This window comes from Furipterus horrens, unplaced genomic scaffold (genome assembly GCF_987537825.1).
Source record: "Furipterus horrens unplaced genomic scaffold, mFurHor1.1.pri manual_scaffold_5, whole genome shotgun sequence".
Taxonomy (NCBI): Eukaryota; Metazoa; Chordata; class Mammalia; order Chiroptera; family Furipteridae; genus Furipterus; species Furipterus horrens.
This window is the reverse complement of record NW_028327175.1, coordinates 118025424-118050180: the sequence shown is the minus strand read 5'-3', so window position 1 is coordinate 118050180 and position 24757 is coordinate 118025424. Positions and strand designations below refer to the sequence as shown.

General features: G+C 38.9%; 1 protein-coding gene across 2 annotated transcripts in view; it reads right to left on the bottom strand.

Annotated features, from left to right (window-relative positions):
- The window catches only part of MEIOB (meiosis specific with OB-fold), a 40556-nt gene extending 21729 nt beyond the window's left edge, over positions 1-18827 (bottom strand). For both annotated transcript variants that reach the window (XM_090277266.1, XM_090277267.1), the window contains exons 1-5: positions 18640-18827; positions 15355-15428; positions 13700-13757; positions 5444-5575; positions 2890-2962 (exon numbers count right to left, since the gene is read on the bottom strand). In XM_090277266.1, coding sequence (XP_090133392.1) covers positions 2890-2962; positions 5444-5575; positions 13700-13757; positions 15355-15420 — 329 coding nt within the window. In that variant the 5' untranslated portion in view covers positions 15421-15428; positions 18640-18827. The remainder of the gene's footprint in view (positions 1-2889; positions 2963-5443; positions 5576-13699; positions 13758-15354; positions 15429-18639) is intronic.
- Between the last annotated feature and the right edge of the window lie 5930 nt (positions 18828-24757).

Here is a 24757-nt window from a genome sequence, read left to right as displayed (position 1 = left end):
GCTATACCTTGATATGAAAATATACATATGTGGGGCAGCGGGGACTTCCGGCCAAGATGGAGGCATAGACAGACATGCTGCATCTCCCTCCACAACTAAGAAGGAATACAACTACCTCAAAACTAGAAACAACCAGAAGTTCCAGAAAATCAAACTGCATGGAAGTCCAACAAAGACATAAAGAAGAAATACTCAACCAGACAGGTAGGAGGGTCAGAGCCGGGGCGGAGAGGACACGGTGTGGTGGTGGCAGTAGCGGTGGCATCAGCAGGCCAGCAGAAAGCACAGTTACACATTTTAAAAAGTCAGAAGGGACACCTGGGGAGCATTCCCAGCTCCAGACCAGACCTCACAGCCCACGGTCCCAGCACTGGGGAAAATCAAGCCACAGCACTTTTGACTGTGCAGACCAGTGGGGGTTGGGGTGGAGGCAGAAACTGCCAGTCTCTTAGCCGCGTCCACTTGTTTAAAGGGCCCCCACGGTCCGAGAACTTCCGCAGACCCGTCCACTCTGGGAACGACAGCCAAGGAAACAGCTAGAGGGACGCCAGTCCCATAAGGAAGTGGGAGAAGTCCCTGGAAGAGGGGCGAGTGCTGCAAGTGGCATTGTTCCATCCCAGACCCCTCCCCCACATACAGCGCCACAACGTGGTGAAACAGGTCGACCTGTACTGACGAATCCCTAACACTCTGCCCCTTACAATGTAACAGGAGCAACTGCTCTCCCTGGGATGCGGAGGCAAGCAAACACAGGAGACTTCCGGCCAAGATGGAGGCCTAGGCTGACACGCTCCGTCTCCCTCCACAACTAAGAAGGAATACAACTACTGCAAAACCAGAAATAACCAGAAGTTTCAGAAAATAAATGGAAGTCCAACGTATGAAGTTATAAAGAAGTGGTGCTCATCTGGACGGGTAGGAGGGGCGAAGCAGGGGTGGAGAGGTCAAGCTGTGCTATATTTAAATACAGACAGCTGTATTTAAGGGGAGGCAAGAAGCACCTGGGGAGCACCCCCGGCTGCAGACCAGACCCGTCAACTCACGATTCCAACACCGGGGAAGGCCGACCCCATTGCCTTGGACTGTGAGGCCTGGACAGGTTGGGGACAGAGGAGGGGGCTCCCAGTCTCTCAGTGGAGAGTGAACAGCAGGAATCCATCTTGGACCCCCACCCCCACAGAAAATGCCACAGCATGGTGAGAAGGGTCACCCAGTAGTGATGAGTGCACGGAGCTCCACCCCCTATAGCATAGGAGGTGTGACAGCCCTGCCCAGGAAACAAAGGTAAACACAAAACTGTCAGGATGGCACAGATCATGATAGAGATCCCGGTGACGCAGCTGACCAGACAGCAAATATCTAATCTAACGAAGCAGCAGATAGGAAATCTTTCTGAGGCTCAGTTCAGAGCTTTGGTTATAAGAATGCTTACAGACCCAGCAGCAGATCTTAAACAAGACGGGGAAGGAATGAAGGCTAGTCCTGCTGAAATGAACAAAAACACATATGAAACTAGTGGTGAGGGCAAGAAAACCAGGGATCAAATAACAAATCAACAAATCAGAACACAGGAAAGGAACAAACAGTCAACCAGTGCAGAAAGAGGAAATGAGAAGTGAGGAAAATGAGGAGAGGCTCAGAAACTTATCGGACAGCTATAAGCGGGCCAACATCCAAATCATAGGGTTGCCAGAAGGTGAAGAAGAAGAACTAGAAAATGAAAAATTATGTGAAAAGATAATGAAGCAGAACTTCCCTAACTTGGGGAAGGAAATAGACTTACAGGTCCAGGAAGCACAGAGAGTTACAAAAAAACTGGACCCAGGGAGAACCACACCAAGACACATTATAATCAAAATGTCAAAAATTAACGATAAAGAGAGAATCTTAAAAGCAGGAAGAGAGAAGAAGAGAATTACATACAAAGGGGTCCCAATAAGACTATCAGGTGATTTCTCAAAAGAAACTCTGCAGGCAAGAAGGGACTGGCAAGAAATATTCAAAGGAATGAAAAGCAAAAACCTACAACCACGATTACTCTATCCAGCGAAGCTGTCATTCAGAATAGAAGGGCAGAGAAAGTGCTTTCAGGACAAAGTAAAATTGAAGGAGTTCATCAGATCCAAACCACTGTTATATGAAATGTTAAGGGGACTTGTTTAGGTGAAGAATGATCAAAACTATGAACATTAAAATGAAAACTGTATCACAACAACCAACAACAGAAGCTAGGGAACCGAAACAAAAGCATACTAAGTAGGCAACGAGAGTGGGAAAAGAATTATAGGTATGGGGAACATTATGGGGGGAGGTTAGCAGGGAAGGCGATGGGGGAAAGGGAAGGAGATGGTACAGGAATTAAGAAGCATGGTAGGAGGGAGTGGAGTAGATAGGAAGATGTTGAGAAGAACTATATGCACAACCAATGGGCATTGACTAAGGAGGGGGACAATTGGAGGGAGGGGGGCCACTGATTGGAGGGGAACAAAGGGAAAAGAAATTGGGGCAACCGTAACAGCATAATCAATAAAGCATATTAAAATATATATATGTATATATATATATATATATATGTGTGTGTGTGTGTGTGTGTGTGAATTTCAAGATTTATCTTTCCTTCTCATTGTTCAGTTTTAATGTGACTGGAGTCAAATTTTTATAAATTTAAGAATGAGAATCAAAGTACTAAAAATAAAGTCATTTTTTTCATATAATTCTATATCAAAGTAAATAATCTTATAATAAAAAATAAACATTGTGAGGAAGAATTAAAGTCCTAATTTTCAAATATGCACCTTTAGTAAGCTCTCTGCTAATTTGACACACAAAAGCTTATTGGTAATGATCATTCTCGCACAAAGCTTGTTGATCTATGTGCTAGATATTTACCTAGGAGTTGCAGGGCTGAATTTTTCTTCTCTTTCTAATTCCTTTCTTTGGATCAGGGGATTTTCAATTATCACTAAAAGAGAGGGGAAAGTATGATGCTATTACAAAAAAAAGTAATAGGATAAATAAATGTTATTTCTAATTTCTGAGTTGGTGTTATATATCCTTCTCAATCATTCTCTTGTGTCACTATGAGAAACAGAATCCTGGAGTATGACCATCAGTTTGATCCCAGAGATCATCTTTTTATGCTTTGTGTTTAAAGCCCAACATAGGACTCACCTTAATATTTACTTTATTGATTAGTTACACTGAACATTTCATTTGATTACAAGGTGCTCGTCTATATTTGATTTGATTACAACATGCCCTTTTATAAACACTTAATTAATCTTCACCCAATTCACAGTGGCCCTCAGAAAATAATAGTAGTGGGGTAGAAAGAGCAATTCAAGATCTGGATCCTGACTTGAGTTCCTCAACTTAATAAGCTTTTATGAATTAACATTTCAGGATTCCCATTTCCTTATGGTCTATATTAAACCTTTTTGTGTTCTATTTTGCTAATTATTCACACAATCATTTCCTTTTTTACAAATGAAAAAAAGAAGCTCACAGAGGTTAAACAACTTTCTTGAGATTTTATATCTAGACTGTAGTAGAGCTGGAATTAGAAATGTTCTGATTCAAAATTCTGTAATTTTTTTACTCTACCACACTAAAGTCCTATTTAGATTTATATCCATCAACTTCACACTTTTAAAATCCTTTATATTATTCATCCTGAAAATCACCATCAATGTATAACATATTTTCATATCGAAATATACTTTAGCTCTATATAACTAATGTTCTGGCATTCATCCAAGGAATGTTTCTAACTGTACTGGGCCCTGTGAAGTCTGCAAAGTTTTCTGCCTTCAAGTCCATATGTTCAATTACTTTATTATTCAGTTGGAGAGATACTAATATAACTCTGAAAGTTAATACAAGGCAATATATGATTAAGGTGCTAAATAATTGGTATGGGTAATAGGTTGCTTCATACTGCAATATTGGAGGAGAGTACGTAGTTAAATTACCTGTATTACTCTTTACTTCTTTTTTCTACCATGACAGAAAGCTGGTATGTGTGCTTTCTTGTTGCTTGCATGAGGCTAGATAAGTCATCTATTGAGTGACTCCGTTCTATACTTAATTTTTAATTATTTTTTTAGATTTTTATTTATTTTTAGAGAGAGGGAAAGGGAGGGAGAAAGAGAGGGAGAGAAACATCAATGCCCAACTGGGGACCTGACCCACAATCCAGGCATGTGCCCTGACTGAGAATCGAACCTGTAACTTTTTTGTTCACAGGCCAGCACTAAATCCACTGAGCCACACGAGCCAGGGCTAAGTTCCCTTCTTTATATCAGACACACTAACTCATTTAACATTCACTAAAATCTATTGTGAATTAATTTGTAGGGTATTAATTCATAGTTGAGGTCCAAGAAGATTAAGAAATTTTCTCAAAGTCATTGTGTGAATAAAAGTTGGAACTAGGATCTAACTGGTTTCAAAATTCTTGTTCTTTTTTTTATACTTCAGAGGAATATTGGTGTGGGGAAAGAATGCAAAAGACTTGGTATTTTAGACTAAAAGTAGAATTTCTTAAAATCTATTACAATTCAAATATCAGCTTTTATCAAAATCTATTTAGGAGCCCTATTATGTTAAATGATTATAGCAAAAATAGGGATTGATATAAACCGAAATATGAAATAAACCAAAGATATAAAGCTACCTAGTAAAAATATGTGACTATCACATTGTATGTTTCAAGTAATAATGCTTTGCATTATGCTCTTAAGTCTTGACTATTAGCTTCTTGAGAATGATGAATTGTGTCTTACAGTAGTCCCCCCTTATCCGTGGTTTCACTTTCTGCAGTTTCAGTTGCCTGTAGTCAACCGCAGTCCAAAAATATTAAATAAAAAATTCCAGAAATAAACAATTCATAAATTTTTAAAAGCGTGACATTCTGTGTAGCACAATGAAATCTCAAGCCATCCCATTTGATTCCTCCTGGGATGTGAATCATCCCTTCATCCAGCATATCCAGGCTATATATGCTCTCTACCTATTAGTCACTTAGTGGCTGTCTCATTTATCAGATCAGTTGTCAGATATTTTGAGAGACAGAGACCACATTCACATAAATGTTATTATAACATATTATTATAGCTGTTCAACTTTATTATTAGTATTGTTGTTAATTTCTTACTGTGCCTAATTTATAAATCAAATTTCATAATAGGTCTACGGGTATAGAAAAAGCATTTATATTTATATGTTTATATATAAATATATATATATATATTTATATATATATATAAAATATGGCTTGGTACTAAGTGCACTTTCAGGCATCCATCCACTGTGGGTCTTGGAACTTATCCCCATGTATAAGGGACTTTATTCTATTGCATTTTGACTCCCTCACTGTAGTTACCACAAATATACCAAAAGAATAATACTATAATAAAAAGTTTAAGAATCAATGTCAACTTACCACAGTCACGAACTCTAAAGCTGTCAGAAAGTGATCTGATGTAATGTTCATTGCCCCATGATGTTGCATTTACAAAATGGGTTGGTGAGTCACGAATGGTGAAACTGAAAGTGTACCTTTCTAATCCAATATCTAAGGGGAAAACAATGCTATTATTTTTGAAGTGAAATGCTTTATCATACTTCTGAACAAATATTATTATGATAATAAAAATATTCAAAAACATGATATAAAGTATTTCAGATAAAAGTTCTGTAATAAGTTATGCTTGCTTTTATGGATTTCAAAGCTGCTGAACTAGATAATCACCTCACTATCACCCCCTCTGTTCCCTTTCTCCAGTTATCTGTATGTTTGGAAGAAAATTACATATAGGCTTGAACCATCCAGATATTAGCTTAGAGTCTCCATTTCTCTCTTACTGTTACTGTTTTAACCTAAGTCAAACTCAGATCTAAATTACTTGAAAACAAATAAACATGTGCTACTAAATAACACCACTAGAGGTCAGCAAGTACATTTTTTTCCAAAATAAAATATCTATTGTTTTTGCTAATTAAAAAAGTAACACAGGTATTTCCAGACAAGATGGCAGCATAGGTAAACACAGCTCACCTCCTGGCACAAACAAATCAAAATTACAACTAAAATATAGAACAAACATCACTCAGAAATCAAATTGGGCCCTGGCTGCTGTGGCTCAGTGGATTGAGCGTCAGCCTGTGAACCAAGTGTCGCTGGTTCGATTCCCAGTCAGGGCACGTTACTAGGTTGCACGTCAGGTCCCCAGTTGGGGGCGCGAGTGAGAGGCAACCACACAGTGACGTTTCTCTCCCTCTCTTTCTCCTTTCCCCTCTCTCTAAGAATAAAGTAAATAAACAAATAAATTATTTAAAAAAGAAGAAGGAAATAGAATTGAATGGATATCTGACAATTACAGAATTAAAAAAACCACATCCATCCAGATGGGTAGGGCAGGTGCAGACGCAGACGTGAACCAGGCTTGTCCTACATCCACATGTGGTGGATAAAAATTCGAGAGGGTTATCTGGGGAGTGAGGAGTCCCAGCCCCACAACAGGGCCCCCAGCCCAGGGTTCCAGTGCCAGGAAGATAAGTCCCCATAACTTCTGGCTACAAAAACCAGCGAGGATTTGAGTTGGTGGAAAAACACTGCTGAAGTCCCAAGCAGTTTCTTGTAAACAACCCACACATGGACTTAATCAGACTCACTCCCTCTGAGCCTCAGCACCAGGGTAGCAGCTTGAAAGGCACCAGTAGCATGCATGGAGGAACTGAAGTGTCTGGCATCAAGGCAAGAGGTGGGAGATAGCTTTCTCCCAGACAGAAAGGTGGGCAGAGGCCATTGTCCTTTTTCTGAACCCTCCCCCAACAGAACCACAGAGCCAGCAGGCTGGTACCATAACTGAGACTCCATCAACCTAGCTAACACTGTTTGCCCTGCCCTGGAGATCCCCAAGAATCCATCAGATGCAGAGCTCAAAACACTGGTTATAAGAATGCTCAAGGGACTTGGTAAGGACCTCAACAGCATAAAAAAGATCCAGTCAGAAACAAAGGACACACTAATTAAAATAAAGAACAATTTACAGGGAAACAACAGTAGAGTGTATGAAGCTGAGAAGCAAATCAATGACTTAGAACATAAAGAAGAAGAAAAAAAATCAGAACAAGAAGAAAAAAGAATCCAAAAAATTGAAGATAGTGTAACCAGCCTCTGGGACCACTTCAAGAGGTCCAACATTCACATCATAGGGGTGCGAGAGGAGAAGAGAAAAAGCAAGAAATTGGAAATCTATTTGAGAGACTAATGAAAGAAACTTCCCTAATTTGGTGAAGGAAATAGACATGCAAGTCCAGAGTCCCAAACAAGATGGATGCAAAGAGGCCCACTCCAAGACATATCATAACTAAAATACCAAAGGTTAAAGATAAAGAAAGAATCTTAAAAGCAGCAAAAGAAAAGTTAGTTACCTACATGGGAGTTTCCTCAAAACTATCAGCTGACTTCTCAAAAGAAACTTTGCAGGCTAGAAAAGATTGGCAAGAAATTTTCAAAGCCAAGATTGCTCTACCCAGCTAAGATATTTAGAATCGAAGGACAAATGAAGAGCTTCCCAGACAGGAAAAAACTAAAGTTCACCATCACCAAACCATTATTATATGAAATGTTAAAGGGTCTTATTTAAGAAAAAGAAGATCAAAACTATGAACAATAAAATGTCAATAAATATCTATCAACAATTTAATCTAAAAAAAAAAAAACCCTAAGCATACAAGAACAGAGACAGAATCATGGATAAAGAGAGTTTTGCTGGTTGCTGGATGGGAGGGGGCATGGGGGAATGGGTGAAGAGGTGAGGGGATTAAGAAGTACAAGTAGGTAGTTACAGAAGTCATGAGGCTGTAAAACACAGTATAGGAAATGGAGTAGCCAAAGAAACTATGTGTGACCCATGGAAATGAACAATGGTGTGGGGATTGCCTGAGGGAGTGGGAGGTACTGGTTGGAGAAAAGCAAAATGGGAAAAATTGGGACAACTGTAATAGCATAATCAATAAAATATAATTTTAAAAAAGTAACAGCTTGACATACATAGATAAATTATAGATATCTACCAAACTATAATTAGTGTTTACCTTTAGGGCAGGGACTAGGATGGGAAGAGTTGGGTGTTAAATGAAGAATTTTACTTTTTAACTCTAGACCTTCTGCACTGCTTGAATTTATGAAAACATATTAACTATATTTTATATGTATATGTGTAATTTTTTTAAACCAATAAGCACATTTTCTTCAAAACAGGAATACTGTACATATAATCATAAAAAGTAGTCAAACACTACAGAAGTGGTACCCTACTCCACAGTCTGATAGGTGAAAATGTTATTTCATTGTTATAATTTTAGCTAATATTTAAATATTGAATTTTTTCTAATTCATGTATTTTTAAAATTTTATTCTTGTTTATTCTATTATAGTTGTCCCAATTTTTTCCCCCTTTGCCCTCCTCAATCCTGCCCAATCCCCACTCCCACAGTCCACCCCAAATCTGTTTTCCATGTCCATGGGTCATTCATACATGTTCTTTCACTACACTCTTCCCCCTCTTTCCATCACTCCCCTCACCCTCCTTTCCTCTGACAGCTGTCAATCTGTTCCCTGTTTCCATGTCTCTGGTTCTGTTTTTGCTCATTAGTTTATTTTGTTCATTAGATTCCTCTTATAAGTGAAATCATATGGAAGTTATCTTTCACCGACTGGCTTATTTCACTTAGCATAATAGTCTCCAGTTCCATCCATGCTGTCATGAAAGATAGGAGTTCCTTCTTTCTTTCTGCTGCGTAGTATTCCATTATGTAGATGAACCACAGTTTTTTAAAAAGATTTTATTTATATTTAGAGAGAGGAAGGAAGGGAGAAAGAAAGGGAGAGAAACATCAATGTGTGGTTGCCTCTTGCATGCCCCCAACTGGGGCCTTGGCCTGCAACCCAGGCATATGGCCTGACTTGGAATCGAACCAGTGACCCTTTGGCTTGCAGGCTGGCACTCAACCCACTGAGCCACTCCAGCCATGACCTAAGCCACAGTTTTTTAATTCATTCATCTACTGGTGAGCATTTAGGCTGCTCCCAACACTTGGCTATTGTAAATAGCTCTGCTATGAACATAGGGTTGCATAAGTTCTTTGGAATTGGCATTTTGGGGTTCTTAGGGTATATTCCCAGCAGTGGAATTGCTGGGTCATAAGGCAGTTTTTAATCTTTTGAGGAAATTCCATAAGGATTTCCACAGTAGCTGCACGAGTCTGCATTCCTACCAACAGTGCAATAAGGTTTCCTTTTCTCCACATCCTCACCAGCACTTATTGTTTGTTGATTTATTAATGATGGCCATTCTGACAGGTGTGAGGTGATATCTCATTGTGGTTTTAATTTGTATCTCTCTGATGGCTAGTGATGCTGAATATTCTTTCATATGCCTATGGGCCATTTGTATGTCCTTCTTGGAGAGGTCTTCTGCCCACTTTTTGATTGGATTGTTTGTCTTCCTGGTGTTGAGTCATATGAGTTCTTTATATATTTTGGAGATTAAACTTTTGTCTTGATGTATCACTGACAAATATGTTCTCCCATATGGTTGGTTCCCTTTTCATTTTAATGATATTTTCTTTAGCCATGCAGAAGCTTTTTAATTTGATGTAGTCCCATTTGTTCATTTTTTCCTTTATTTCCCTTGCCCTGGGAGATATATGGTCAAAAATATTGCTACATGAAATATCTAAAATTTTACTAAAATGTCTACATTTTCCTCTAGGACTTTTATGGTATCATGACTCATATTTAGGTCTTTTACCCATTTTTAGTCTATCCTGGTATATGGTTGGTGATCTAGTTTCATTTTTTTTGCATATACCATTCCAGTTCTCCCAAAACCATTTTCTGAAGAGGCTATTTTTACTCCATTGTATGTTCATGCCCTCTTTGTCAAATATTAATTGACCATAGAGACATAGGTTTATTTTTAGGCTCCTTATCCTGTTCCATTGATCTATGCGTCTGTTTTTATGTCAGTACCAGACTGTTTTGATTACAGTGGACTTACAGTATAGTTTGATATCAGGCATTGTGATCCCTCCAACTTTGTTGTTCTTTCCCAAGATTGCTGTGGCTATTGGCGTCTTTTTTGGTTAATTCATGTATTTTAAATTATCCCTTTTTAGAGTTTAGAAAACAGACATATAGACTTTATCCAATTATTCAAATAGTACTTCTGATCTAATTAATTATAATAAAGTAAAGTAAAGACAAATGAGTATGGGTGGGATATGACATCTTTGTTATTTACCTCAAAAATAATAACAGGATGGGTTGGCCAAGATGGAGGTGTAGGTAGATATGCTTCGCCTCCTTGCACAACCATATAAGAAGGGTCACAACTAACCTCAAAACAAAAGACAACCAGAACTGCCAGAAAATAGAACTTTATAAGTCTGACAATCAAGGATTTAAAGAAGAAATATTCATCCAGATAGGTAGGAGTGGCAGAGATGGAGAGTCAGGGAGGAGAGGACACAGTGTGGAGGTGAGGCGGTGGTGGTAAGGCAGCAGCAGCAAGGCAGTGATGGCAAGGCAGCGACAGCCAGTGGAATGAGTGGTCCCACATTCATGTGTGGTGGATAAAAACTGGGAGGGACACCTGGGGAGCGATCAATCCCAGCCCCAGGCCAGGGTTCCAGAGTCGGGAAAATAAAGCCTCATAATTTCTGCTTGTGAAAACCAGTGGGGGGTTGGGTGGCAGAAGAAACTGCCTGTGTCTCCGGAGAGTCCATTTAGCGGGCCCCCCATGGTCCTAAAATGCACGCAAACCCACCTGCTTTGGGAACCACACCAGGGCAACAGCTAGACGGGCACTCGTCACATATGGGAAGTGGCTGAAGTGATTGGAAAAGGGGTGAGTGCTGAGCAAGCAGCATTGTTCCCTTGCTGACCCCCTCCCCACATACAGCAACACAAATTGGTGAAACAGGTGGCCCCACCCCTTACAAGGTAACCAGTAACCTAAGACAGGGAGTCAAAGCAGCTTCTACCTAATACACAGAAACAAATACTGGGAGGCTGCCAAATTGAGAAGACAAAGAAATATAGCCCAGATGAAAGAACAGATCAAAACTCCAGAAAAAGAACTAAGTGAAAAGGAGAGCTAACCTATCAAATGCAGAGTTCAAAACTGGTGATCAGGATGCTCAAAGAACTCACTGAGTACAACTAACGCATAAGGGAAGAAATGAAGGTTACACTAAGTGAAATAAAGAAAAATCCACAGGGAACCTGTAGTGAAGGGAAGGAAGCTGGGGTTCAAATCAATTATTTGGAACATAAAGAAGAAATAAACAGTCAACCACTACAGAATGAAGAAACAAAAATTCAAAGAAACAGGAGAGAATAAGAAGACTCTGGGACATCTTCAAAAGTGACAACGTCCAAATCAAAGGGATGCCAGAAGGAGAAGAGGAAGAGAGAGAAATTGAAAACTTATTTCAAAAAATAATGAAAGAAAACTTCACTAATTTGGTGAAGGAAATAGACATACAAATCCAGGAAGCACAGAGAGTCCCAAACAAGTTGGACCCAAAGAAGACCACACCAAGACACGTTATAATTAAAATGGCAAAGGTTAAAGATAAAGAGAGAATCTTAAAAGCAGCAGGAGAGAAGAAGAGTTTCCCATAAGACTGTCAGCTGATTTCTCAAAAGAAACTTTGCAGGCAAGAAGGGACTGACAAGAAGTATTCCAAGTGATGAAAAGCAAAGAACTACAACCAAGATTACTCTGTCCATCAAGACTAACATTTATATATACTTTTTAAAAAGATTTTATTAATTTATTTTTAGGGAGAGTGCAAGGGAGGGAGAAAGAGAGGAAGAGAAATATCAATGCATGGTTGCCTCTCACATGCTCCCTACTGGGGACCTGGCCCACAACCCAGGCATGTGCTCTGACTGGGACTCGAACTGGTGACCCTTTGGTTCACAGCCCAGCACTCAATCCACTGAGCCACACCAGCCAGAGCACAAAGCTATCATTTAGAATGGAAGGGCAGATAAAGTGCTTCTCCAACAAGGTAAAGCTAAAGGAGTTCATCATCACCAAGCCCTTATTGTATGAAAATATTAAATTCAATTTAAGAAAAAGAAGATTAAAACTATGAACAGTAGAATGACAACAAACTCACATCTATCAACAAATGAATCTAAAAAACAAAAACAAACTAAGCAAATAATTAGAACAGAAACAGAACCATAGATACGGAGATCATATGGAGGGTTATCAGTAGGAAGGGGGAAGAGGAAGAATGGGGGGGAAAGTACAGGGATTAAGAAGCATAATTGGTAGGTATAAAATAGACAGGGGGTTGTTAAGAATAGTAAAATAAATGGAGAAGCCAAAGAACTTACATGCACGACCCATGGACATGAACTAAGTGGGGGAGACTGCTGGAGGGAAGGGGGTACCCGGTGGCAGGGGGCAAAGGGAAAAATTGGGACAATTGTAATAGCATAATCAGTAAAATATACTTAAAAATAATAACTAAATATTACATGAAATAAAATAAAAATAAAGGTACCTCTCACTATACCATGAGTTAAATAATACAGTCACAATTACTCAGAAGATTCAAGCAAAATTAATGTCTTCTTCTGCCAGAATTATTGGCTAACTAGAGCTCTGGTTCCCTCAAGCTGTATAGAAGCACTTACACTGTAGCCTTTAATAAACACCTTTGACACTTTTAAAGCTAATAGTAGTGAGTTGCTAGATTTAACATTCTATCTTGTATCTTTGTATGCTAACTACAACAGTTTGAAGGTGAGTTGATTTTGAAAATTCAATTTTAGTCTTGGATTATGTTTCTATAGTCCCAAAATTCTTGCACAGTTCAAGCAACTCAATAAGAACCACTAAAGACAAAATTAACTGTATTTTCCACAGATGAAAGATGAATTTTTTCACTGAATTGTCTGGTTGAGTAAATATGTAGATACTGTTGCTCTATCTCTTTCCCTTAACACTACTCTACCATGACATATCTCTGCTTGAAAACCTTCCTACTTAGCACTTTCTATCTTATTTGAGGTTTATCTGTGTATCTGCATCTCTTAGGCTGAAAGTGACAGTTAACATGGAGTTCTTACTACAGGTCATTTAATTCTCACACAAACTATTTATCCCAGTTTCACAGCTATACATAGGAAAGATTTCAGATCACTCAGTGACTAATTGAGGACAAATTTCAGATCAATTAGTGACTAAGTGAGCTCAGTCAATCTAGCTCTAAATCCATACTCTTATACATTATAGTATCTGAAGATGATATGAGACTACAGACAATTGCCCTCTGTTACCTTTAAGCAGGGCTTATACAGTAGAGGTACTGAATAAATACACATTGATACACAATAGTGAGTTAACAAATTTAACTAGCTATTTTGGCACTGCATATACAAGCCTTTAAAATTGTTTGAGAAACATCAAATAAAATCATTAAAAATTATTTTAATGTCCTCACACATATAGCCTTAGATAGAGTACTTTACCATACAATAGAGAACATGGCCATTGCTCTTCAGGAGTTAAATAGGCATGAGAAATTTAATCACTTAAATATACTTTGTTGTAGTCATAAGCCACAATTGATGAAAACTGAAGCAAAGAGTTAAACAGAACTCAGCTTTTTCTGTCTGGAAAGCCTTTGACATCTGTTTTCCCAATAACTATACCGATTATTTTCTGAAAAAAACAAAAAGGTTATAGAAGACATATTAAACACAGATGTAGATGATAAATTTAATTTCATGGATTTGTCCCTTTATATTTTACTGGCTCTAACAAACATCTCTCACAACGAACCATTTAAATGTATTTATTCCAGACAAACATCTAAAATAACTTCATAAATCATCATTTCCACAAGGAATAGTACCAAGTAATAAGATATTTCATTGCTATTATAAATATAATCATTTAATACTTTGCATGTTTCTACTTTATTTTCAATCACTAGATAAGGCACAGTAACTGCCCTATTAGATCAATCCTCAGTGAATTCATTCAAAGCACATGTATAATGCAATTTAACTGCCATGATCTTCAAAGCTTTCTTTTATATAGGGTTTTCTAACAATCCACATAAAATTGCTTAGCTTCTTAATCCAAACGTGCTGGACAATAATGTAAATTAAATTGCAAAGAACTTGTATATATTACCGCTAATAAATTTAAGCTCTGAAGTCCTAGATCTTAAACCTTAAAGATATTAACATCTCAAAATTTTTAATGTTCTCTTTAGTGACTACCAAATAAAAATTAAATATTAAAAAGTGCTTTGAGAAATAAAAATAATTACCTTTTTTCTGAAAGGATAAAATTTACTAATGTAGCACCTGATTTAACCTTATAATAATCTGTTACATTGAAAATACATTCAAGTTTTTAAGACTGTCATATCCTAGCTGAGCTATTAACTAGTGTTATTACATTTAGACACACTGTTATTATTTCTTAAATTCCATCTGCTTGCAGATCTCACTGAATTTTGTTGGAAAAATACAGCTAATGAAAATGTTGAGTAAAACTTTCTTACTGAAGAGGCAATCAACAAATGTAACAGCAATAATTATTTTAAATTATTAATAAACCTTTAATCACAAAATCTTACAGTTACATGTAAATTTATCCTATTTTAAGAAATCAGATTTGCAAATGCCAAATGTAAATAGCAGATAGTTCAGAAGTGGAAAATGTAAGGGACTATGATAATTGCTTTACAATAAGTTCTTCACTTTATAAGATGATTCTACCTAGACTTCTTTTAAATAAATAAGAGTCTTGTTATATTTGAAATAATTGAATTCCCCCACAATCCTCCCCCTTAAAATGAATTTTCACATAATCATTTCAGAAATACACCTGTTGGGTAGCTTTATATCATAAAAGCAGCATAACTGCAAGTATTAAGTTCTGTAACTTGGATAATTTTATTAGAGAATAGATACTGCTGAACAAAAATGTTTTAACTTTACAATGATAAATTTGAGTGGTTATTAAATATTTAATTAAACTAATACAAATAAACTTTGGATCAGTTTGAACAATCACTAGTCATATCCATAATCTCCTACTCCATAGAGAATAGAGAGACTAATTTTCATTAGCTGACATAAAGACAGACATTTAGGGGTACTTAATGTAAAACAATTATACAAATGCCATGAGTACCTATATACTTGTCAATTATACATGCATGTGTCAAAAGAATCAATGTTGATGTAATATTAGCACATAAAATGTCACAGAACAACCAAACCACTACATCATTGAAGCCTACCAGATTTGCCATATTTGGATGTAGATCTGAAAGTGCAGTGAAATTCTTCGATGCAAAGTTTGCCATTCTTTTATCTGCATTTTAGAAAATATAATTTAGATGCATAAGTTAGATAAATGGAGTAAACCATAAAAAATTCCAAGACTAAAAAAAGTATTTATTTAGGAAAGCATTGGATAGTTTACTCATTCTTTGGGAAAAGGTTTTATTACAATGGTGAAATATAACTTAATACAAATTCAACCTGTAAAAAACATGTTTCAAATGCCCTTTTATAATTTTGAATGATATAGGTTAGTTTCAATTTTAAATCCACTTTCCAAAATGTATATAATTTATAATTTTTGAGCACCCTACAAATGTAGTTTCAGATGAGAGATGATTCAATGGGACATTTGTGTATTTAAATATTAGGGGGAAAAGCTTTCTTTTAAAAATATAACAAAATTCTATTGTAAATACCTCAAATCATGCATTTGGTTACACTGTGCGTGACTTTAACCTCACTTCTGGATGGTAGCTCCATGTGGTCAGAGGTGGCATCTTACATATTTTTTTAAAGATTTTATTTATTTTCAGAGGGGAAGGAATGGAGAAAGAGAGGGAGAGAAACATCAGTTGGTTGCCTCTCACAAGCCCCCAACTGGGGACCTGGCCTTCAACCCAGGCATGTGCCCTGACAGAATCGAACCTGCAACCTTTCAGTTCATAAGCTAGTCCTCAATCCACTGAGCCACACAGGGCCTAACAGAAAAAAAGCTACATTGCTTAGTTTTTAATCCTGCTGGCATTCTGCCACAGAATAAGGGGACTCTTAATCCACAGGAGGAAGCAACACTGTTAGCTACTGACTCTTAGAAGTGTCTGGCCCACAGGTCAGCCAAGGTTGTCAGTCAGGCACTTGGGACAAAGCCCACCACTTTTCCTGTGTTGAGACCATGGTCTCAAATTCTGAGCAGGTCAGAGTTAGTCAGTTTGAGGCCTGGGCCTAGGAAGGAGGAGTTGTGAGCAGAGGTGGAGGGGCACTTGACATACACTTTGCTGACTTTTTTTTCTGGGGCCAGGAAGGGGTGTATATGTTTGTGCCTCCTGTGTGTGCTTTTCATTCCCGTCAATACAACAGTTATTCATGGAGGCCCATGTGCCAAGTACTGTGCTGGTACCCCAGAGCTACCTCAGATTCTCCCATCAGAAAATTCCATTACCATCTACTGTTATCATTGACACTTCCTTTTCTTGACTGCCCAGATCCAAAACAATCCTCTCCGTTCTAATTATCTCTTGAATCTGACCACCGCATCCCACCTCCCTTGTCCTTACTACTCTCTGCTTCTACTTTTGCCTCCCTCCATCTATTCTCTACAAGAGAATTCTTTAAAAACTTAGATCATCTTTCCCTTGCTTAAACTGTTCCCAAATGCACACTGAATTAAATCCAAACTCCTTGCTACTCCTTGTAATGCCCTGCTGATCTGTCCTCTGCCCATCTCTTCCTCATTTCTTATCACATTCCCATGGATAATCACTCTCCAGTCACCCTGGCTGCTCTCCTTTCCTCGAATAGGACCAGGAGTCATGGCATATGCAGTTCCCTCTCCTTTGAGCGCCCTCCTCAACCTCACCCTTAGATCTTCCCAAGGCAGCCTCCTTGGCTTTCTTTGGGTCTCAAAGAGAAGGCTTTCCTACTACCCTACTTCAAGTATTCCCCAAGCTCTATTTCCCCTCTCGGCATTTCTAAATCATAATTGTTGCTTGTGTACTGTCTGTCTTTTTCCCTCATTAGGAGGACAGCTCCATGATGAGAGCTGAGCCTTATCTCGTCTCCTAATTACATCCTACAGTGCCTAGTTTACTGCCTTGTGCATAGTATCTGCCAGTTACTGTTGACAAAATGAATGAATGAGTCCTAAAATCAATATGATTTGTGATTTGAGAATATTGCTATAATTAGCTTTTTAGATAGATTTTAGTTAACAGCTAATTTTACATTTATATCAAGTATTTAAATCATGGAAACAAGTATGATTTATATCTTGCTATTCTAGATAAGTGGAGCTTCAAAAGAGCTCAGTGATGATGTTCCTATTACTTCCTATTTTATCCTATAGACTGTTGGGAAGTTAGGCTACTGCACAGAAGTCCTCTTTATAGGGTCATTTCTGTACATGGAAATCTCCCCAACCTCTCATCACAAAACACATATTTTGTGACAAACTGGCAAAATGGGAAATTTTCTCTCATAGAGGGGAACAATTTCATTCAACTGTCTCTGTAAATCCAATTCAAAAAGGTTATTTTTACTTCTGCTGCTTCAAAGGGAACTCAGCAAGTTTTGCATTATAAAATTCTAGGTGACTTCCAAACAGTCTGGGGTGCCCATGAGAAAACTGGCGGGCTGGCCATCACACTGGAGAACTCTGCAACATGGAGGCTTGTTAGTATAACCTTTCAAGGTAGTTTCAAATTTTATAAGTAAACGATGCTTTAAAGGAAAAAGAAAACTGCATGACTTGCATTGAAATACCATTTCCTAGTTTATCATTTCATGCCCTCCTCACACTTTTGCACCTTATAGATAAGTCCCGAGCTCAGCAACTAACTCTAAGGCAAGGATCTAAAACTGCAGTCCCTTTAAACTCCTGCAGTGACACACGACACTCAGTCTGTTCAATGTTTGAAAATGTATTTTGATAATTCCAACTCTGTGACATCCTGGAAAAGGCAAACCTGGGGCTGGCACAAGAACCGGGGTTATCAGGGGTCGAGGGAGGGAGGGACGGGTGCTGGGAGCAGGAATCTCTAGGGCAGTGGTAGTGCTCTGTGGGCACTACCTCACGCATTTGGCAGACCCACAGAACGTCCAACCCCGAGAGTAAACCCTAACGTAAGCGGTAACAGTATCTGGAATCCGTATGTAATGTGTCTATTCTGCATTGACGACACAGACGCGTCTGTCGACTCATAGTCATTCCACGCGCACCCCCGCGTTCCACAGGACACTTGGTCCTCTGGATTTCGACTGTGAGCGATCTCCGGCTGTCGGCTTCACTGACGCCGTGTCTCACACACCCCAGTCCGCTGGCTTCCGACAGAGCGGAGCCACGCGTGAGCCGAGAGTCGGCCGGGGACCGGCCCGGACTCACCTTCGAAACCACCCCCGCCCAGCCCACAGCAGCCCCAGGGTGACCGACCCCTCCGAGGAGGCCGCGGCCCGGAACCCCGCCCTCAGGAGCTGACGAGAGCCGGCCACCCGCCGCCGCCGCCGCCACGGCACCAGGCCATCACCTCAGCAGTCCGCGCCGGCCACTCCCGGGAGCGCAGCCCAGGTCTGGCCTCTAAAAGCTCTTTGACTGCTCAGCAGCCACGCCCGCCGCCTCGCCTGCCAGGCAAGAAGCCGGAGCTCGCAGCTTCTCCACAGAAGTTCCCGCCCGCAGCCCAGCGGCTCCAAGACCGCCCGTCGCGCGACCGTTAGCGCTGGCCCCGCCCCTCGCACTGCTTCCGACTCCGCCCACGTCCAGACTCCGCACCGACCCTGCCCCGAGGACTCGGCCCTCACCCCGCCCCCGAGCTCTGGCTCCGCCCTATGCCCCGCCCCGTTCCCCTGAGGGTTCTAAGTACCACCGGGATCCCTCTCCACTTCGGTGGTGAAAGGAGAGACTGGGAGACCAGGGCGCGAGTGGTTCGCATTTCTTTCCTTCCCGAGTGTGTTCTCCAGAATAGAAGGCAGTCCGGGGCGCTGAGAACCAGTGGCCCAGTAAGATGCTAGGGGCCCTTTCTGCTGAAACACGTCAGGAGGTGTTATACTACAGAAAGTATAGCCCCTGAATACACACACAGACATGTGCAGGTGAAACCCGGGAAACCGGGGCAAGATGGTGGGCTGTGTCACGTTAGTAATCTAGTTGTGATCTTGCAAAATGTTCTGATGGGGAAAAATAGGTCAAATGTAGTGGGGATCTCTCTGTAATTATCTAAATTATCCTGAGAAAGTGCACCGTAGCAGGATTGCTGATATGGCTTTAGAAAGGGGCAGGTTCTGGATGTAAATCTGGTACTTGCTGGCAGAGTGTCAGGGAAGACCAGGCTACTAGATCAATAAGACATTTTCCTGATGATACTATACATATCATTTCAGATATAAATTTAAACTGCGCATCTAGTTAGAATGTGCTATTGGACTTAGGTGAACCTGACAAAACATTTGCCAGCTCCTCATTTTTAAAAATTAGAGTTGATATACAATATTATATTAGTTTCAGGTGTACAACATAGTGATTAGATATTTATATACCTTACAAAGTGATGACCCTGGTAACTAGTACTCATCTGACACCATACATAGTTATTACAATATTATTGACTATATTCCCAATGCTGTGCTTTACATTCCTGTGACTTTTTATAACTGGCAATTTGTACATCTTAATACCTTCCCCTTTTTAACTCATCCTCTCAACCCCCTCCCACCTGGCAACCATCAAAATATTCTCTATAGCTGAGTTTTATTCTGTTTTATTTGTTCATTTTGCTTTTAGATTCCACATATAAGCGAAATCATATGGTATTTGTCTTTCTCTGTCTGACTTATTTCACTTAGCATAATGCTCTCTAGGTTCATCCATGTTGTCACAAATGACAACAGCTCTTCTTTTCTTTTTTTTTTTTTTTTTAATCCTTACCCATGGATATTTTACTGACTTCAGAGAAAGCGGACGGGAGAGAGAGAAACATCTATTGGTTGCCTCTCATACACGCCCTGACTGGGGATCAAACCTGCAACCTAGGTATGTGCCCTGACCAGGCATCAAACCCCCAACCTTTTGGTGTAGGGGTTGAAGTTCCAACCAACTGAGAACCCAGCCAGAGAAGCTCTTCATGTTTTTAATCACTACCATTTGGACATCTTTTTAGTCTAATGACCTCTAAACTAATTCCTGTTAACAGAGTACTACTCAGGAGCAAATAAGATCCAACAACTAAATGCATTAAATTTGTCACCAACTGTCCACCTGTATTTAAATTATTGAGCTTCTCATACAACTCAATAACAAAAAAACAAACAATCCAATCAAAAAATGGGCAAAGAATATGAAGACATTTTTCCAAAGAAGACATACAGATGGCCAACAGACATATGCCAAGATGCTCTACATCACTAATCATCAGGGAAATACAAATCAAAACCACAATGAAATACCACCTCATGCCTGTCAAAATGGCTACTATAAAAAAGTCAGCAAATAAAGTGTTGGCAAGGATGTGGAAAAAAGAAACTCTTGTGCACTGTTGGTGGGACCGCAAATCGGTGCAGCCACTATGGAAAGCAGTGTGGGTATTACTTAAGAAACTAACAACAGAGCTGCCATATGACCCAGCACTTCTGGGTAATTCTCTAAAGATAAAAACACTAATCTAAATGGATAAAGAGAATTTGGTGTGTATATATATATAAATATATATACTGGAATATTATTCAGCAATAAAAAGAATGAAATCTTGCCATTTGTGAAAACATGGATGGACCTAGAGGGTATTACACTAAGTGAAATAAGTCAGAAAGAGAAAGATAAATACCATATTATTTAACTTATATGTGAAATCTAAGGGGAAAAAAAGCAAGTTAACAAACCAAACTACTGTAATGGTTGCCAGAAAGGAGGGGGTGGAGGGAAAAGGTGAAGAGGAATATAGTCAATAATGTTATGATAAGTTTGCATGGTGACAGATGATTACTAGATTTATTGTGTTGATCACACTCGTGAATCATTAATATAATATTTTATACCAATTAAATTCTTTAAATAATAAAAAATAAATTATTGAGCTTTTCCCTTAAAAAGAGAAGACAACTTTGGTACTTATTACACAGCCATATATTACAAAAGAAAAATACATCAGAGGCAAGTTTTATGTTATTATCAAAATATGGTTTTTATTTTTCCTCATTTATTTTTTTAATTTCCCAAACAATAATGGAAAGCAAAATAATGTATCTGCATTTCTACCATTTCAAATTTAATAGAGAAAGCTTTAAAATTATTTCCATATTTCTTTCCAGTCTTTGTCTTTAAAAACAACCAGCATTTTAAATCAATTTTAAAGGAAAAAAAGAAGGTATAACAATAGTTTGCATGCATTTTTCATTTGCGCCTCAGTGGGGGAATATAATCTTAAATTTTTGTCTTTATTTTTTCATATTTTAGTAAGTTAATTTTTGCTGAAAGCTATCTAAGATTAAGCAAGCATAGTCAGCCTCACCAAGACCCAACAGGTTTTTCATTAGACATGCTGCTTGAAACACCACCCTGAAAGAGTGGGACTGTTGATATTAACATTGATATTGGGACCTCCTTTCTGTGTAAAGAATTCTTTTGTTTCATTATTTATAATAATTCTGTGAACTTGTTTTGTCCTTAACAGTAGAATTGACTTGTCCATACATGTTGATGAATGTGAACAGAAGCAAGCACAAGGAAAGCCTAGTATTGCCACTTGATATAGAAGTCAAGGGTGACTGAACAAAGGTCAGAGCTGAAATAACTTGTGTGTCTGGCTAAAGAAATGGTGTGAGGTTATACCTGTCACCTCCCTGGAGCACGCCAACTGTCAAAACATCTGGGAAGCATGTCACAAAGGGATGACAGGGAAAATATATAGTAAGCAACTTCACACATACTAATCAGTAGGAAAAAATGACAATTATATTAATGAATTATAAGACCATTTTATTTAACTATAAAATAACTTTTCTAAAGTAGCTCCTGTGATTACAATATTCCTACCAGGAGCTTAAATACCTCCCCACTCCTCCATTTACTCGGGAACCAACCAACATTTAAATATAGTGTAGGCCCTGGCAGGGTAGCTTACTTGGTGGGAGCATTGTTCCGATATGCCAAGGTTGTGGGTTCGATCTCTGGTCAGGGCACATAAAAGAAGCAACCAATGAATTCAAAAATAAGTGGAACAACAAGTCAATGTTTCTCTCTCTCTCTCTCTCTCTCTCTCTCTCTCTCTCACACACACACACACACACACACACACACTCTCTCCCCCCTCCACTCTGTTTTCCCCTCTCTAAAATCAATAAATTTTTTAAAACTTAATAAATAAATAGGTAATAGACACGCTAACTTTTACAGATATTTGTGTGAAAGTTTGCAGAATTATGTCTGGAGAAGAGGAGTGATGTAACCGCTAAGTAGGGCTGAAAGAACTAGACATGGAAATCAGGTTTATGTGCTAATCTAAGCAATTTAAGAGCTATTGGAGCAAATGAGAGGAAACAAGAGACAGAATAGAAAGGGCGTTTGGAGGAGCTGGATTCAGGAAAGTTTAAAGAAGCATTGGAAAGGAGAGAATTCACGAAAAACAAAGTAGTGGGAACTCTGGAGCAGCCTAAGGACTGAGCATCCAGGAATGTTCTGAAAAATTCTGGGGGAGAATCCATGCAAACTGCTGAGCTGTTTGAGCTGTTGTGGGATGAACAGATTCTTTCTCAAGTCTGATGGCTTAAGCAAAAAAGAACTTGATTTGTTCCACAAGCAAAGCAACTGAGAAGAGAAACGTAAACATTGGCATTTGACTGGAAGCAGTAGGAATCAAGGTTGAACTACACAGTGAAACTGGAAAACCTATTAGGAGCCTGATGTACAAGTTGATCTATGGTAAAGCAAGTAATGAATAGGGCTTGAAATAATTTAGTATCTGTCATTTATGCACAGGGACTGCTACATATAGCAGTGTGTTCTTTTTTTATGTTCTATGTACCTGATGAATACTGTACACTACTGAAGAGAATGTGTTGAAGGGAAGAGCAGGAGAAGGTCATGAGCACACAAAGCATCTGGCTAACCCTCCCATCTGGCCCCACTGGAAAGTTATTCATGTGACATTAGAAGGGCTGTCATGGGCCACATTTCATCACAATTTATATTAGACCTGTATAAATTTTAAAAACCTTTCTAAATTTTATTGCAACATATTTTTACCAGCTTCATTGCAACTAACCATATCACTGACCTCTCAAGTTCTAGTTCCACATTGCCAATCATTTGTGGGCATTTCTACCCACTTGAGAGACCAGGTAACTGCATATTGAAGTTCAGTATCTAAAACTAAACTCAGAAGCTCACTCCAAGCCAGCTTCTCTTCTTCTAGTCAGACAAAAACATACATCTGGTGACCCAAGCTCAGAGCCTGAAAGGCAGCCTTGAATCCTCTTCTGCTTGACGTTTATCTAATCAGGGGTCAGTTTCTATTTTTCTTTGGACTATTTCTTGCACCTGCCCTTGTCTCCCCATTTCTTTTGCTACCAACTTCATTTAGGCCCTGGTGGCATTACACTGGCAGACTACAGAAGCATGCTGGGGCGTGAGGGGAGCTCTTACCCCTCCCTGCTCCAGCCCATCTTATACCCTCCTGCCAGATTAAGCTTCTCATAGCTTCCATCACAGCATTCCCCTGGTCCAGAACCTTCAATACTGTCTGTCATAGGAGCCCCCCTTTTTTTTTTTTTTCTGTAAGAGTCATATATAAAGAGCTTTGTGAGCCATATGATCTGTCGAAATGACTCACAACTACCTTATAGTGCAGAAAGCACCCACAGACAATATCTGAACAAATCACAATAAAACTTTATAGAACAGTCAGTGGGCCAGATTTGGCTTGCAAGTCATAGTTTACACACACCTGGATTAAAGTAATAATTTTTTTTAGTTTGGCATTCATCACTCTCTAGAATTTGTACTCAGTTTCAAACTCTAGACCTCTTTCCCAACATTGCTCTAAAATATGCCCATTTCCTCAAGACTTTTTTTTGTACTTTTAATTTTTTTTTACTGATTTTTAGAGGCTACAGGAGAAAGAGAAGCATTAATTTTTTGTTCCACTTATTTATGCATTCATTAGTTGATTCTTGTATGTGTCCTGACCAGGAATCAAACCCACAACCTTGGCATATCAGAATGATATTCTAACCAACTGAGCTACTTTCCCAGGGTTCCTCAAGATTTTTATATACATAACAACTTTATGTTTAGAAATGAATTTCCTGCACTGCAAATATGCACATATTTTTAAATATATGTAACAATGACTGATACTGTGACAATAGTGCCTTTTTGCGTGTGTTCTTCTCCACTTAACGTCTGTGAAGTTGATGCTCATCACGTCATTACTTCTAGAAAATATTTTAAAGAGGTACCTGAAGCCACTATACCATTTTGAATAACTACTACTCATATTGATTATCTTAGAGTCCAACATTACTCCACAGTAAAAATATGGGTGCTTAAGAAAAGCAGAGACTTCCCCCTGCAGCACTGTGCTTTCCTTTCCCTGAGTTCAAATCCCAGGCTTTGCTCTTTGTTACATTTATTGACATGTTTAGGAATTTGCTCAC